Below are 17,054 nucleotides of genomic sequence, written 5' to 3'. Positions count from 1 at the left end.
TTGATGGGGCCATTGTTTTTTTACCTTCAATGCTCTAATCATTTGCATTTTTTCAATAGCTATTAAAAAAATTATAGAATGCATGAATTGAAGAATGATCCCTATAATATAATAACTCAAGCTACTTTTCTGTAACAGCCACCATTAATGAATTATTTTTCTTTCTCACTCTCTCTTCTTCTCCAGTCAACAGCTGTCATGATCATGCTCTGTTTTCTGAAAATTATGTCAAAGTGACATTTTTCAAAAATAATTCCTTGGGACAATAGAACAAACAACAATTCTGTATTCCTGCAAATTTTGAGTTAGGTTAGAAGTAGATTTTAAATTTAACTCTAAATTAGTTTTATTTTTAGTCAATATGAGACTTTCAACATATTCTTTCTCATACCGATGTATATATGATTTATTAATGGTTAGATAACGAGTAGAACAGAATATTTAAAAAATATCGTTAGGATAGACTCTGTATATCATTCTCTTGTAAATTGCATGTGAAAGATTAATATTATGGTGTATTAATTTTTTAGAATAACTTTTATACAAGAGAGAACTAGAAAGTGAAAGAAAAAAAAAGGAAAAATATGTGATAAGCAATGTAATGATGTAAAAGTAAATAAATTATGGGATTTTCTTGAATTGTATTTATATTTTTATATTATTACATTGGTGTTCATTGTTTAAGAGTACAGTGTTTCTAATCTTAAAGAGTGATGTAAACAGAAATAACATAAAATTTTAAAAGATTGACGTCTCTGTATAATTTGAAAAAATTTCAAGGAGTGTAAGTGAAGAAAAAATGGCACGATTTTTTTATTTATAAAATTAGGTTTAACTTTTATTTTGTTGTTTTTACTCACTATATGTAAAAGGACTAAAAATTATTAAAACAATTTTGTGAAAACAAAAAAAAAATTGAAGTATAGAATCTAAAAGATGAAATTTATATAACCATATAAACTCTAAATGATTAATTAAAAAAACATTAGAAGTTAAAACGGGGAGTTCCTTTATTTAACATATTATATTGAATCAACAATCTCTCACTCTCTTTGCCATTTCATTTCATTGTGCTAGAAAGATGACCTAAAACGTCTAATAAATAGTTTTGAAACATAACAAAAATAAATCAATAAAAGGAAAAAATAAAATTGATTATGACAAAAGTGTCTATTTAATATGATAAGAGGAAAATGGTTGGATTATGACAAAAGTAAAAGGTACAAAAGTTGTTTTTTTTTAAGTTGGATAATATTATAAAGACATGTAAAAGAAGACGGAAAAACAATGGAGGAATAAAAAAATGGAATTGATATCAATTGCTTTAATATTATAATTACAATAATGGAACACTAGACATCAATTTATGTGTAGATTGGTGGATTGTGTTTAGTCAGCTTCCTAATGATGATAAGGATGAAACATTATTCTTCGTTCTCTGTGAAGCATCAAAATTTCACTCAGAGGGATCAATGAACTCTGGATTTCGCCATTTCTAAATAATAACATAACAAATATACAATAATGATATACATTAAATTAATATGATATTATCTTAAAGAATTAGATTTTAAATATGTTCATATACGAGCCAATCTATCCCAGAAGGTCCTGATGTTGGTATATTTGAAATGTTCTTAAAAGATTTTTTTTCCCAATATCAGTGAGTCTCGTATCAATTAAGAGTTGAGATCAGAGTCGAGAGTCGAGATTAAACGTTGTTCAGGTATTTCTTTCTTCCTCATCGAAATGTTTTTTTAGGACAAAACTTTACCTTTCAAAACAAACAATACTTCGATGATATGATAGTTGTTACTAACTATGATTGTGGAACAAATTTGGATCAAATTGAAATATTGATAATATATTGTAAAAACCGACAAACACGAAATAGTGATAGTACTTCAAACTCCAAAAAGTGAAAAAAAAAACATTAATTTCAATACATTTAATAATTTTATAATAAAATCTCACGCTCCAAAACGAATAATGCCTAAAATCTTATTAATAAACAAACGCATGTAAGAATCAAATGGAAAAATGGAGTGAATCTGCTAAAATCTTTGGGTATCTCTTTTATTCAAAGTTGCTTTGAGATATTCTGAATTTGGAATTGACAAATTGGGCTGTGAATGAGATTAAGATGGCCCTACAGCTATTAAAGCAAGGTAGCAGAATTGACTGAGAGCACTTAAATGTGTCTGAAGCAGAATACACTACAATCTTCTCCACACAGAGAAGAAAGAGAGAAAGATAAAAAAATAGAACTAAGCTAAAAAAAAAAAGACAATGTGAGAAGGAATAAACCAAAAACTTCCTCCATGGACCCCACATCGATCAAGGTGCTTCAGTAGATTAACAACAGTTGAACAGCCGTTGCAATAATTAGATACAACTTCAAAACAAAAAAAATAAAGCAAAGAAGAAACAAATATGATAAGGTCTTTATCAGGTTAAAAAAAAACAAAAATTGGACTAAATTAGCTCAACTTCAGATCTTAATTCACCATTCACTCCTGTTGAATCCTGTTCAGCATTTGGTATACAGCTGCAGCTATCTCATCCACTGATCCCAGCTTGCAATCTTCTTCCACCTTCAACAACATTTTCAAAACTTCAGCACTTACACAGAGAGACATATGTACCATGTACCATGTATCATAATGTTTTTCTTTTATGTTGTTCATTTGAAGGTAAAGTTTGAGATTTTGAAAGATAGCACGAACCTTGACATTGAGAGAATAGAGGACAATTTCCTCGGTTGTGGTAACGTTAAGGTGCAAGATTGTGAGACGCATGCCATGCAAACTAGATACTATTTTCAGAAGCTGCTTTGGTCGCTTCTTGGATCTTATTTTGAGATTTGCATGGGTCTCTACCATTGTGACTTCTATGTCAGCAATGGCAGACTGAACCTCTCCCTTTTGCTCACTCATGGCTGCTGCAGAGTTATCACAGCCACCACTGGCACTTGTTGAGTACTGAGGAAATGAGAAAAACTCCGAAAAGGGTACTTCAGCTTTCCCCTCTTTCTCTTTCTGAGCACCAAGAAATTGCAGCCTCTGCTCAAGCTCCTTCACAAAGTTTATAGCACCCCCAATAATCGACGCTTGATCACCCTGCATTCAAACCAAAACACAAACACTTTCATCAAAAACACAAACAGTTTCGATGCAAACTTAAAGGCACCAAATTGAAGAGTTCCCTTTCGAGAAAGTGAAAAGCAGAAGGATCTTTTGGTACCCTTTGGACGTAAGATTCAGGCATTAGAGCGCGAAGAACAGAGAGGTACTCGTTCATCTGCTTCCTTCTGTTGCGTTCTACAGCAATGTGGGTCATTCTCTGGTTCTCAATCTCTTCCTTATTCTTCCTGCTTTTGGTTCTGCGTCTTTTGGTACGAGCTGGGGTGGAAACTGAAGAATCTAAGTTGTTCTGCGCGTTGCTGGTTTCTGAAGAAGGAGGGTTTGATGCATCGATGGTGTGAGGCAACAGAGATGGAGGAGAAGAGTTCCATTCTCCATAGGAGTAATTCTCTGTTTGGTTGTCACAAAAAGTGACAGAAGCTTGGTCTTCTTTTTGAAGGGTGAAATCTGCATAACCCCAGTTTGCTGCAGCAGCAGCTTCTAACAAGTTGTTGTAGCTGTAGAGGTCTTTGATTGCAGAGCCAAACGGGTCCTGAGGTTGGGGATACACTACTGCTTCTAGAGCCATGCCTCTCTCTCCCTCAGATAAACACATGCACAAAATTTTGATGTGACAAGAACAAGGTGAAGAAGAAGAAGATGGAGATGGAAAATACCAAGTTGCATGCTATTGAAGAGTGTTTTTGAGCTTTTAAAGGTGAAGAAGGTGAAGACACAAAAAAATGGACAGTGCTTTGCACGTGAAATAGAGAGAACACCACCTATGTGTTAGGATTTTACAGTAGCCAAAAAACAAGAACAAAATAGGAGCAGACACTACTCTTTTCTCTGATGCATATTTTACTATTAATTAAAACTATTGACTCAAAAAAATAAATAAAAAAGTTAACTTTTTAATAAATTTCAGAGACAATGACAGAGATAAATTTAGAATGATGTATTAAATAATGTGTATTCTTTGGTGTTGAAGTACAAACAATAAATACCTATGTGTATCATATATACACAGGGGTGAACACAAATTTGAACAAGAATAGGAACAATAAAGAATTTGTTGGACAGCATGGAACAATAAGGATTAGAGTTTAGACTTCAGATAACTTGAGTACAATAACTCAGATATTATTTCAGAAACTTGGCTCTCCAATTATAAGGTGAACAGTATACAGAAAATAATAATAATTATATATATATATATATATATATATATATATATATATATTTGCATTTTACATTATACTCATTAGACTAGACATTATATCATTTAATTTTTTTGATAAGTTATATTATTTTTAATTCAAAATCTTAAAATATATCTTATTTATTTTATTTATTTTTATCTAATGCAGTAAAACTTTTTAACAATATTTTTCTTAATTGTGAATATTTTTATATCTCTCAATCATGGGTAATATACATGTTCATCTTACTTTTGTACTCGCTATATTATTTTCAAATCACCTTAAATTCTTAAGATATTATAAATTCAAGAAATCAAGAAATCTTTTGCATAATAAAATACACTCCAGCTAAAGTCAATTTTGATAAAATTAAAAAAAAATACATTTTCAAAATCTAAATTAATTTATATTGATATTTATGTGTAAAGTTATTTGTTTTACATTAAATAAAGATGATGAGATGAAAAACGTATATTTGGATTGCAAGTTATATTAGATATCTTATATAAATGAACTCAATGCAAATGACAGATTAACCTATATGTCCTCTCATTATTCTAATAATTTTGTTAACTTTTTATGCAAAATTATTGTAAAAACTTATCACTTGTAAACTCTCATATAAACCTTCCCATCAATTTATAAACTTCGATATATTTCATGCCACATTGGAATATTTGCATTCAATAATTTTAGAGAGGTGGTAAATTTATATATTAAGATTCATGATTTTTTGTTTATTTCTTGATATCTTTAACTATTCATATTAATTAATTTTTTTATTTGTATTTTTTATTTTCTTATGTGCAATGATATGACATAAAAAAAAGTAATATTAAATATTTTATTGATATTATAAAATGACAATAAAAATGTTTTTCTTTGTAAAAGATAACAACAAATCAAAAGAGACAGTAAAACAATATTCCATCTATGCTAAGAAAAAATATAAAGAAAAAAGTAAAATCTTTAACTCTTTTTATTTTTAGATGATCTAATGATTTTTAAAAATATCTTAAATTTAATTAATATTTAACTTCTATTTGTATTATTGTTGTATATATGTAATCAACGTTTTTGTATGAGTAATTAAGATGAATAATACTTTCTCATTAAGATATTTTAAAATAAATATTAGTAAAAGTATAATTAATTATGTAGGCGACATAGAAAAACTAAATTAGAAGTAGAATAGCTCACGTGTCTTAATTAGCATTTGGAATCCAATATAGAAAAATGTTCACATGAAAGCCTTATACTTACTTTTCACTGCATTGACTCTCCAACAGTTCAGACACAGATAGTGTTGCTTTATGGGAAAAATCAAATTTCACAAAATCAAAAAAACATAATGAAGAAATTATATAATATATTTGACCTTATTAAATCTATTCATCAATTGATTGATAACGAGTGCATGATTATTGTATTATCATGCTTAATTATATATGTACACACATGTCTGTTTAAAAAATAAAATATTAATTAATTTAGCATGTGTATTTTCATTAGATAGTGCTTATATTATTTTTATTTTCTAATCCCACATAAATATCATAAAATGCACACAATATTCATATATAAGAAATTAACTCCAACTCCAACCTAACTCCAACCTAAAACTTGTAGATATTAAATTAATAAATTTTCTATTTAATTTTTTCATTTCTATGAAGTTAACTCACACAAAACTTAAATGATTACACGCCGAGATAATAAAGTCTATACTATATCAACACAAAGGTTAGGTGGATGCATTATTTTCATTTAACATTAAACCATTAATGTGAGAGAAAGAGACAAATAAGAAATTGTTTCCAGTGTTTTAATAAACAAGTACAAGGTACAGGTTAAAAATAAAATAACATTCTGTGGTATAATTTAAAAGTTTAGCTTTTCAAGTAATTGAGAAATTGATGAGTAGATAAATTAATTAAAGAGAAAAAAAAAAAAAGAACGGCACGTGAATACCCTTGCAAAAACAAAGGTTGTAATTTTACCTGGTTGTGATGGGTATCCTTCACTACAATGTTACAACAACACACAAAATCCAAGAAGAATGGAAGAGGAGAAAGAGCGCGCGTGGGAGTCACGGAGCAATGAGAGCCTCAAGTGAAGGGCGCGTGAGGCGGAGGTGCATGAAGAAAGTGGAAAGACAAAAAAGAAAGGAGTTCGTGATTTGGTAATAAGACGGTCGGAAATAGGAGAAGCAGAGCAGAAAGAAGAAAAGAAAAGCTGATGCAGTGAGAGAGAGATTCTTGCATTGCAAAGCTGAGAGAAAAAGGGTTAAGAAGTTTGTCCACACTTTCACCGGTCAGAAACTTGCAGAGAATCCATGTGCTTCAAAACTAACGTCAATAAACAAACTTTCCAGAATACCAAAGGGATTCCGTTTGCAAACTCATTTCACCAAAAATCACACTCAACATTTGATAGTGTTATGGATTGATTAAGGGTAATAGTATACTGAAAAGATTGTAGGAAACAAACTGCATTTAATAATGGGTTAAGAAAAAATGGTAAGGGTAAGAATATACGAGTTTTAAAACTTAACATTTACTATAATATTATAACATTGCATTATGGTATAATTATATTAAATGTATATATAATGTGTTAGATATGAGTATACATTTTTGACATCTTGGTTATCTCAATATTCAAAAACTTATCGGTTATTAGTTGGGTATGAATTTCATTAAAATAGAAAAGAAAAAAAAATTAATACAAAGCATGAAGAATAACACTACATATATGATAAAAATTACGCTTTACAAAATATAGATAAATTATATTTATTATAAAAAAAGTCTAGATAAATACATGGATACATGAAACTAAAACATTAAACCACTTGTATGAATAAAAGCCAATTTAGCAAACTTATCAACATAGTGATTTTTCTCATGAAAAATTAAAAAACTTTGAATTTTTCTCATCGTCCTATAAAACTCTAAGGAATCACTCGTCGATAAAAGGAACTCATGATAAACTAAAGTAGAATTACTCTCCGGTCAAAGATTTCGAAAATTCTCACTCCAAGCATACTTTAACGCATAAATGACCCTCATGAAGTCAACATAAATAGAAGTTCACATCCTGAAAAGATTGAAAATATACCGACATATTTACTACGACTTCCTCTAAGCACATATAGCTAAATCAGGACAACCCCTAATTGCATCGCCAATATTCACTTTAAGTCAATTAACATATGAAATTCATCCTATTAAGTTCGTAAATAAAACCATCATACCAACAACACTAGTTTGAATATTAAAAAAATTGACTACCATTATTATCATTCATATGAATTATCTCCTTAATTTGAAAAATAGTATAAGTAAAAACAATTGTAACCTAAGATTTATTATGATTTCCATCTTCAAATCATCCAGATAAATACAGTAATAATAGTCACTTTAATTACTTCAAGCAAAAGACTGTAAAGACACTTCATGAACTAAACAACCAAATATAAAATATTTAATTTTTAAACTAAAATATTTAATTTTTAAAATGAACTTTGTTTAAAAATAAGATATTGTTCTTTTTAAAGGACATATTATTTATATTGTTATCCTTTACTTTTCAAGACTCAACGGCTTTAGTTTTTTTAAAATTCTATTTACATTTCAAATCTTTATTTTTGCATGTTTTCTTATTTTTCATAATCTTTTTTATTTTTTCTAAATTCTAACTTTTCTGATTTTTCAAAGGTTAGACGGTGAAAGTTGTCTAATACTACACTTTTGTTAATTTTTTATGTTATAGTTTCTGTCTAATAATGGTATTAACTTATTATATCATTAATTTTTCATGTTGTAGTTTCGTCTAATAATGGTATTAACTTATTATATCATGTTATGAATTAATGGTCGTCCATTGATTTATACAATCACTCATATGATTGATAATCATATTATTCATTACTCTTTATGATGTAATATTTTGTATTTACTATTTAATTTTATATCCTTTCTGGGTTACCATATTGTACCTATAAATAGGACTCGTCCTATCAGTAATGAGACACACATAAAAACAGAAGTTGCTCCCTACTCTCTCATTCTCTATTCTTCCTCTCCTTTGTCTCTCTTATTACCTTTATTTTATAACACGTTATCAGCACGAGGGTTATCCAACTGAGCGTGAAGGCATATTTTTTTTATTTTTCTCCCTAAGAACAACACTCTATATTCCTTAACCGAGGTTCTTTCTAATCTTTTTCTCATTCACAAACTTTATCTCATTTTCTTTTTTTTGTGTAATGATAATTGTTTGATTTATTTTTCTCTGTCATATTATTATTATTATTATTATTTGATTTTAATAATTTCATACATGAAATTTGATTATATTAATATTTTATGTGCTAGTTTTAAACACGCGAAACGTTGCAAAATTCTCTGTCATAATATTTTTATTATGACGATGATTATTATTAATATTATTATTTTGATGATGATGATTATTATTAATATTATTATTTTATGTGTTAGTTTTAAACACGCGAAACGTTGCAAAATTTGGATTTGTGACCCTTGATATTGTAAGGAAGAATTCCTTATATTGGATTTTAAATGTTGAAATATATTTAGATGCAATGGATATTGGGATACCATTAAATAAAGAAATAAAGCAACTAATTTGCTCATAACAAAAATATTGTGAAAAGAGACTTCACAAATATTGTGAATTTATTTCATGCCTATGCATGGCTGGCTGGACAAAGCAATAAAGCTTTTGATGAAAAATCATGAGATCCGCCTAATCTGCTCCATTCCCAGAAGTGAATGGAGCAATCAATATTATGAATTGATTTCATGCCTTCTTGTGGCTGAACAAAATAATGAGCTCTTGATGAAAAATCATGAGGCCCGACCAACTGGTTCTGCTCCATTCCCAGAAGTGAATGCAGCAACATCTGATCCATATAATCATGGACGAGGTCAAGACCATAATAATAATCGTGGTCGTAATTTTGGCCGTGGTCGTAGCCATGGTCGTGGTCGTGGTCGTGCTATTAATCATGGTCGTGGACATGGTTATAAAGGAAATTTTCAAAGAGAAACTTCATCAACAGAAGTGGAACAAGAATGCGAAAAAGGAAAAAGAAAGGGGTGAAAATAATGGCAAAAAGGCTGAAAATATATGTTACCGTTGTGGTAGTAAAGGTCATTGGACCCGTGCCTGTTATACACCAAAGCATCTTGTTGAACTCTACCAAGAATCACTTAAAAAGAAGAATGTAGAAACACACTTTGCTTATGAAGATGGTGATTCTGATTATGGTCATATGGATACTACTCATCTTGATATTGGTGATTTCTTTTCTAAACCCGATGGAAGCATTGATCACCTTATTGGTGATGGGAGTGTTAGAAAATAGTTTTATTTTATGATTAATTTTTAAGACAATGTTTTATATTTAATTCATGTTGCTTTTATATGTACAAGTTTTTATGTTTTTATGAATAAAATCCTCTATTTTATTTTTTTTTCTTTCTCTCCTCTTACAAAGTAATCTCTAATATTGATATTTATGTTTATATGAAGAATGAATATTGGCATTAACACCAATGATGAGGATCTGTGCCTTGCTGATAGTGCAACAACTCATACAATTCTCAAGAGTAATAAATTTTTCTCTACTTTGGTAATGCGAGAAGTCAATGTTAGTACTATTTCTGGTACTACAAATATAATTGAAGGCTCTGGAAGAGCTACAGTACTTCTGCCAAGAGGTACAAGATTGCATATTAAAAATGCATTTTATTCTCCTAAGTCCAATAGAAACTTATTAAGTTTCAAGGATATTCGTCTAAATGGATATCATATTGAGACAAATAATGAAGGAGATGTTGAATATCTTTATATCACTCAAATTGAGTCAAATAAAAAATGTGTATTGGAGAAATTATCAGCCTTCTCTTATGGCTTGTACTACACATATATTAATGCGATTGAGACGCATGTTATTGTAAGCCAGAAGCTTACAAATAAGAATGAATTTCTTGTTTGGCATGATCGGTTGGGTCATCCTGGATATATCATGATGCGAAAAATAGCTGAAAACTCATGTGGACATCCACTTAAAAGTCAAAAGCTTCTTCAGTCCAATGATTTCTCATGTACTGCATGTTCGCAGGGAAAATTGATAATAAGACCATCACCAGAAAAAATTAGAAATGAGTCAATCTCATTTTTAGAACGAATACAAGGTGATATTTGTGGTCCAATACACCCACCATGTGGATCATTTAGATATTTCATGGTATTAATTGATGCGTCCACTAGATGGTCACATATTTGTTTACTATCAACTCGAAATCAAGCATTTGCTAAGTTATTAGCACAATTGATCAAGTTAAGAGCCCACTTCCCAGATTATCCAATTAAGAAAATTCGTCTTGATAATGCTGGTGAATTTACATCTCATGCTTTTAATGAGTATTGTATGTCAATTGGAATTGAAGTTGAACATCCAGTAGCACATGTTCATACTCAAAATGGACTTGCAGAATCATTGATAAAACGTCTAAAATTGATTGCACGACCTTTACTTATGAAAGCTAATCTTCCAATGACTACTTGGGGATATGCAATTCTGCATGCTGCAGTATTGATTCGCATCAGACCAACAAGTTATCACAAATACTCTCCTTTACAGTTGGTTTTTGGTCAACAACCAAATATTTCTCATTTAAGAATTTTTGGGTGTGCTGTATATGTCCCAATTTCCCCACCAAAAAGGACTATGATGGGTCCTCAAAGACGTTTGGGAATATATGTTGGATATGATTCTCCATCGATAATAAAATATCTTGAACCATCAACAGGTGACTTATTTACAGCTCGATTTGCTGATAGTCATTTTGATGAATCAATTTTTCCAACGTTAGGGGGAGAAAGAAAGAAACTGGAAAAAGATATTGGTTGGAATGAATTATCATTATCTCATCTTGATCCTCGTACAAAAGAGTGTGAACTAGAAGTTCAACGGATAATTCATTTACAAAAATTGGCCAACCAATTACCAGATGCTTTTACTGACACAAAAAGGGTAACTAAGTCGCATATACCCGCTGCTAATACTCCAATCAGAATTGATATTCCTGTTGGACAATCTAATATAGCAAATGAATCTCAAACACGCCTAAAGCGTGGTAGGCCTTTGGGTTCCAAAGATAAAAATCCTCGTGTGAGAAAAAGGGAAAAAAGGCAAGATGGCCTAATCGAGGGGGTAAAAGTCCCAAAAGATTCTTTTGACATAATCAATGATTCGGTTCCAGAAGAACCTCAGGTACCTGAAATTGTTGAAAATGATGAGATCTCAATAAATTATGTCATGAATCATAAAATATGGAATCGAAATAAAGTCAATATTGACGAGGTTTTTGCATATAATGTAGCAAAGGATGTCATAAGTGACAATGATGATCAAGAACCAATGACAATTGAAGATTGTCGGCAAAGAAATGATTGGCCAAAATGGAAAGATGCAATCCAAGCAGAATTAGATTCGCTTGCTAAACGAAAGGTTTTTGGACCTGTAGTTCGCACACCTGAGGGTGTAAAACCTATTGGGTACAGATGGGTTTTTGTACAAAAACGAAATGAGAATGGTGAAATTGTTAGATACAAAGCACAGTTAGTTGCTCAAGGTTTTTCACAAAGACCTGGTATTGATTTTGAGGAGACATATTCTCCAGTATTGGATGCAACAACATTTAGATATTTAATTAGCCTTGTTGCACAAGAAGGTTTGAATTTGCACCTCATGGATGTTGTTACAGCCTATTTGTATGGCTCTTTGGAAAATGATATTTATATGAAACTCCCTGAAGGATTTAATGTGCCCAACAAAGCAAATTCTAAAAAGGATTATTCAATAAAATTGAATAAGTCCCTTTATGGATTGAAACAATCAGGACGTATGTGGTATAACCGTCTAAGTGAGTACTTATTAAAGGAAGGGTATAAAAATGACCCTATTTGTCCTTGTATTTATATGAAAAGATCCGAGAATGAATTTGCCATAATTGCTGTTTATGTAGATGACATAAACATAGTTGGAACTCCTAATGAGCTCACAAAGGCAATTGATTGTTTAAAGAAAGAATTTGAGATGAAGGATCTTGGAAGGACAAAGTTTTGTTTGGGATTACAAATTGAGTATTTAAACAAAGGTGTTCTTGTACATCAAGAAGCTTATATAACGAAAGTGCTTAAAAAGTTCTATATGGACAAATCACATTCACTATGCACTCCAATGGTGGTGAGGTCATTAGATGTTGATAAAGACCCTTTTAGACCTCAAGAAAAAGATGAAGAACTACTTGGTCCTGAAGTACCATATCTTAGTGCTATAGGAGCACTAATGTATCTTGCTAATTATACTCGACCCGATATAGCATTTGCTGTAAATTTGTTAGCAAGATATAGTTCTTCACCTACAAGAAGACATTGGAATGGAGTAAAACAAATACTCCGTTACCTTAAAGGCACTATGAATATGGGCTTGTTTTACCCAAATGATTCAAAATTAGATCTAATGGGTTATGCAGATGCAGGTTATTTATCAGATCCTCATAATGGTCGATCACAAACAGGATATTTGTTCACATGTGGTGGCACAGCGATTTCATGGCGATCTGTGAAACAAACAATAACAGCAACATCGTCAAATCATGCAGAAATTTTAGCATTACATGAGGCAAGTCGTGAATGTGTTTGGTTAAGGTCTATAATTCAACATGTGCGACAAACTTGTGGTTTATCCTTGGGAAAAATGAAACCAACAACGATATATGAAGACAATAGTGCATGCATTGCTCAATTGAAAGAAGGATATATTAAAGGAGACAGAACAAAACATATTCTTCCAAAATTCTTTTTCACTCATGATCTTCAAAGAAATGGTGATGTAGAGATCCAAAAGATTCGCTCATGTGAAAATCTAGCAGATTTATTTACAAAGTCTTTGCCAAGGAGAACTTTTGAGCAATTGGTTCATAGGATTGGACTCCGCCATCTTAATGATGTAAGTTTACATGAGGGGGAGAAATTAGAAGATGCAAAGAACAATATTATATAGAATGATGTACTCTTTTTCCTTCACTAGGTTTTTATCCCAAAGGGTTTTTCCTAGTAAGGTTTTAACGAGGCACATTCTTTTATCAATGGACACCCAAGGGGGAGTGTTATGAATTAATGGTCGTCCATTGATTTATACAATCACTCATATGATTGATAATCATATTATTCATTACTCTTTATGATGTAATATTTTGTATTTACTATTTGATTTTATATCCTTTCTGGGTTACCATATTGTACCTATAAATAGGACTCGTCCTATCAGTAATGAGACACACATAAAAACAGAAGTTGCTCCCTACTCTCTCATTCTCTATTCTTCCTCTCCTTTGTCTCTCTTATTACCTTTATTTTATAACATATCAAATGTTGTTTTAGCAAGTTTTTATATTATTCAAGTTTATCGAAATAAAGGTTATTATTTTTTATTTTATTAAAAATGAATTTAAGTTTAACTCCTATAAAATTAGTTTATATAAGATAAGGTTTGCACTTTTCAATACACTTTCAATTAATATATTTACATCTCAGGTATGAAATTAGATGTTTGAGAGTAGTTTAATAGTAATCTAATAAATAATGTCTATGCACTTATATATTTCTGACTAATGTAATTTTTTTTATTTAATGATATAATTTACAATTATAATAATTAAAAAAGTCATTGAAGTTAAGATTACAAAATTACATTGCTCATCACACTTGATTTAAAGATTTTATAACTATTTTAAATCTTAAATAGTACTCAACTTTATTAAAATGAAATATGAAAAATGTAGACCCTACTGCCACGTACTCATTATTGATTGAATGATTCACAATTACTATATAGTTTTCATTGACTATTATAATTACTATTACATCAATAATTTAACATTAATCATGTGTTAAGCATCTTGTCAGATGTGTGGATTATCATAATCATTTTCATCATTTTCATAATGGTGAAGATGCTTCTAACAAAGAATGCTGTAGCCAATAAGAAATTTCGCAACACATGTACCATTCGTCACTTAAGTGGGACCTCTTCATTACTTTTTAATAATTGCATGTTGTGTTAATTTCTATTAATTGCTGGATATAATTAACAACATCAATTAGAACTCAATCACTACCTTGTCGTGGTAGTTCTCATCATAAAAAAAATAAAAAAAATACATTAAATATACAAATAATATAAATATTTATAAAGAATTTTATCATAATTTTGCTGCAAGATTTTCCAATAAAAAATATCTGTAATTTCTATGTAAAAATAAAAACATAAGCAGTAGCGTAAAAATGTATATTTGTATATATTTGTTTGCTATATACAGATAATTCTACTAAGCAATTACTTACTTTGTTTGAGGTTTTAAAAACATATATTTTATTTTAATGATAGTTTTACAATATTGATAAAATAGTAAACACTGTTAACTACATTCTAATTATTTATTGTGAAACAAGAAAATAAAATAAAAGTATAAATGAGAGAGAATTAATATATGTCATATAAGTATATAAGAAAATTCTTAATAAACTTATGAAATATAAAGTATTAATTTTACTCCTACGTTAATCTGCATTTGTTGGTTATTAAATTGTTGTCATAATTCAAATACTTTTTGTAATGTCAATGTCGAATGTGCAACAAGGTGGTTTGGGTAGGTTAAGGATACTGATATATAATAGTTTTTGTTTAATGTTTATGAGGCTGAAAGAGTTAAAAGTTTAAATGACAACAAATAAAATGAACTTGTATATCTGGTGGCATTTAGAAAGAGTCAATAGTTATTTAATATTGGAGTACTTGATATTAGTCTTATTCATGCTAACTTTAATATTATTTTATATAGTCTTTATGAATTTAATTATAGTAAACAAGGGTCAATCGAACTCAATAATTGATGTTTTAAGTGTCCCTAACCAATGAGTATACTTGAATGAATAATCTTTTAGGCATGTCATGTTAGTATAAGATCTATAGTTTTTACATATATATATTATAGAGTAAATTTAAAAATAAACTATGATTTTAATTATCTTGTTCTTCTTCATCACATTGATTAATCTTTTAAGTTTATTTATCAAAGGTTAAATATATTTTTCGTCACTTAACTTTCAATGAAAATTAGAATTAATTTATTTTTGAAACTTTGGTACAAATTAGATCTTCAACTTTAAAAATGCGTAAATTTAATTTTTTTAGCCAAATGTTAAATTTATTTGACATTTCAAACACGTTTCATGATAGCATTTAAGTTGTTTACATCTTTGAACACATTTCCTCTTCTGTGTTAGTTGAAAAACGTATTTAAAACGTCAAATAAATTTAATAAAATTTTGTTAAGAGAACTAAAATCATATATTTCTAAAAATAGGAGACTAAATTGATCCAAAATTAAAAAAAAAAACTAATTTCAATTAAAAAACTCCTCAATAAAATAGGTTTTTCGAACTTTTTGTCCCCCATCTTATTATCAATTCATTTTTCTTTTGAACTTTACCTGAAATGGGTTTTTCTTCGTGCTATCGCTAGTAATTGCCATAACTAATCAAGATCTACATTTTGCAAATCTTGGACTTTCTATGCAACGATATCACCATTGACCATAAAAAAAAATGCAATTTTAGCTTTACATTAGTTTAGGTCAAACTCGTACAAATTTTTGTACACATAACCAACTTAGAAGAGATTTGTTCTTTCTTTATATCATCCACCTACGATGGATGCTAGCTAATTAAGTTTTTCTAGTTTTATATTCAAAATTTGCATGTTACTTTAGACCAAATTTCTTCTTTCCAGCTTTCAAAAATGTACTAAATTTCTTACCCGTATTACACCAACTCCTCCATTTTTCATCTTCATGGTAGACTAAACAAACACTTAGAGGGTTATTCTCTGAATTTGAATTTAATTTAATAAGAGTACCATACTTCTTTTTTTCAATACCATTTCTGAGAAACATAATTTCAAAAAACCAAACATTAAATTACACTTTTCCAACTCTATGCTGTGAGGTGAAATCCACAGCAAAGTTCACCTGAGATATGAAGTAGGTAATTAAAGTCACACAAATTAATTATATATAATGACACAATAGTTATCACTAATTAATAATTAATTAGGAGTGGACGTGGTTAGGGCTACACCATTGTTTAGGTATTAGGCCGGCTGGTTCATCTCAGAAACCCAAATGACTATTACTACTATATTATTACACAAGTCAACTCACAATAATGTATCCAAAAATGCTTCTTTTTTCATCCAACAAATTCATATACATTATGCTAACAAAAAATCATTCAAATTAACACAAAAAGTTTTGCAATATAAGCCAATATCTCTCAGCATATAACCCAAATCTCTGTACCCTGCAAGTACTTTCAAAGGTACGTATATGGTGGAAAACAACTAGCGTGAGTGTAGGAAAAGAGGTGAGACCCTGGGAGACATATATAATGTTATGTGAATAATGGGGCCAACTATGTATCCGTGCACTCATCACCAACTTGAACGATCATCCATATTTCACAGTTCATGCAATGTTTTTATTTGCAGGTCCTGTCAATTGATTCCATCACGGGATACACAGCTTCCAAAATTTTCAACTTCAAAATCTCTCAACTCTCACCACTCACTAAC

General features: G+C 29.8%; 1 protein-coding gene across 2 annotated transcripts; it reads right to left on the bottom strand.

Moving 5' to 3' along the window:
- Positions 1-2,052: 2,052 nt before the first annotated feature.
- On the bottom strand, positions 2,053-3,914 carry LOC114187038 (transcription factor bHLH94-like). Of its 2 annotated transcripts, XM_028075140.2 has the most exons (4): positions 3,244-3,914; positions 2,727-3,119; positions 2,508-2,594; positions 2,053-2,395 (listed from the first exon to the last, which is right to left on the bottom strand). In XM_028075140.2, exons 1-3 carry the CDS (start codon positions 3,736-3,738, stop codon positions 2,511-2,513), a joined length of 972 nt encoding a protein of 323 aa, XP_027930941.2. In that variant the 5' UTR covers positions 3,739-3,914; the 3' UTR covers positions 2,053-2,395; positions 2,508-2,510. The 2 variants fall into 2 exon arrangements, with proteins under 2 accessions (XP_027930941.2, XP_027930940.2); XM_028075139.2 differs by having other exon boundaries at positions 2,053-2,594; positions 3,244-3,911.
- Between the last annotated feature and the right edge of the window lie 13,140 nt (positions 3,915-17,054).

This window comes from Vigna unguiculata, chromosome 6 (genome assembly GCF_037176805.1).
Source record: "Vigna unguiculata cultivar grain cowpea cultivar isolate G323 ecotype 2 chromosome 6, ASM3717680v1, whole genome shotgun sequence".
NCBI classification, from domain to species: Eukaryota; Viridiplantae; Streptophyta; class Magnoliopsida; order Fabales; family Fabaceae; genus Vigna; species Vigna unguiculata.
This window is presented reverse-complemented; position numbering and strand designations above follow the sequence as displayed.

Excerpts from the sequence above, each read along its gene's own strand:
- LOC114187038 (XM_028075140.2), bottom strand. The coding sequence starts at position 3,738 with ATGTGTTTATCTGAGGGAGAGAGAGGCATGGCTCTAGAAGCAGTAGTG. Across the intron at positions 3,120-3,243 it reads CTGAATCTTACGTCCAAAGG|GGTGATCAAGCGTCGATTAT; the intron begins GTACCAAAAGAT and ends GTTTGAATGCAG. Across the intron at positions 2,595-2,726 it reads TCTATTCTCTCAATGTCAAG|GTGGAAGAAGATTGCAAGCT; the intron begins GTTCGTGCTATC and ends ATGTTGTTGAAG.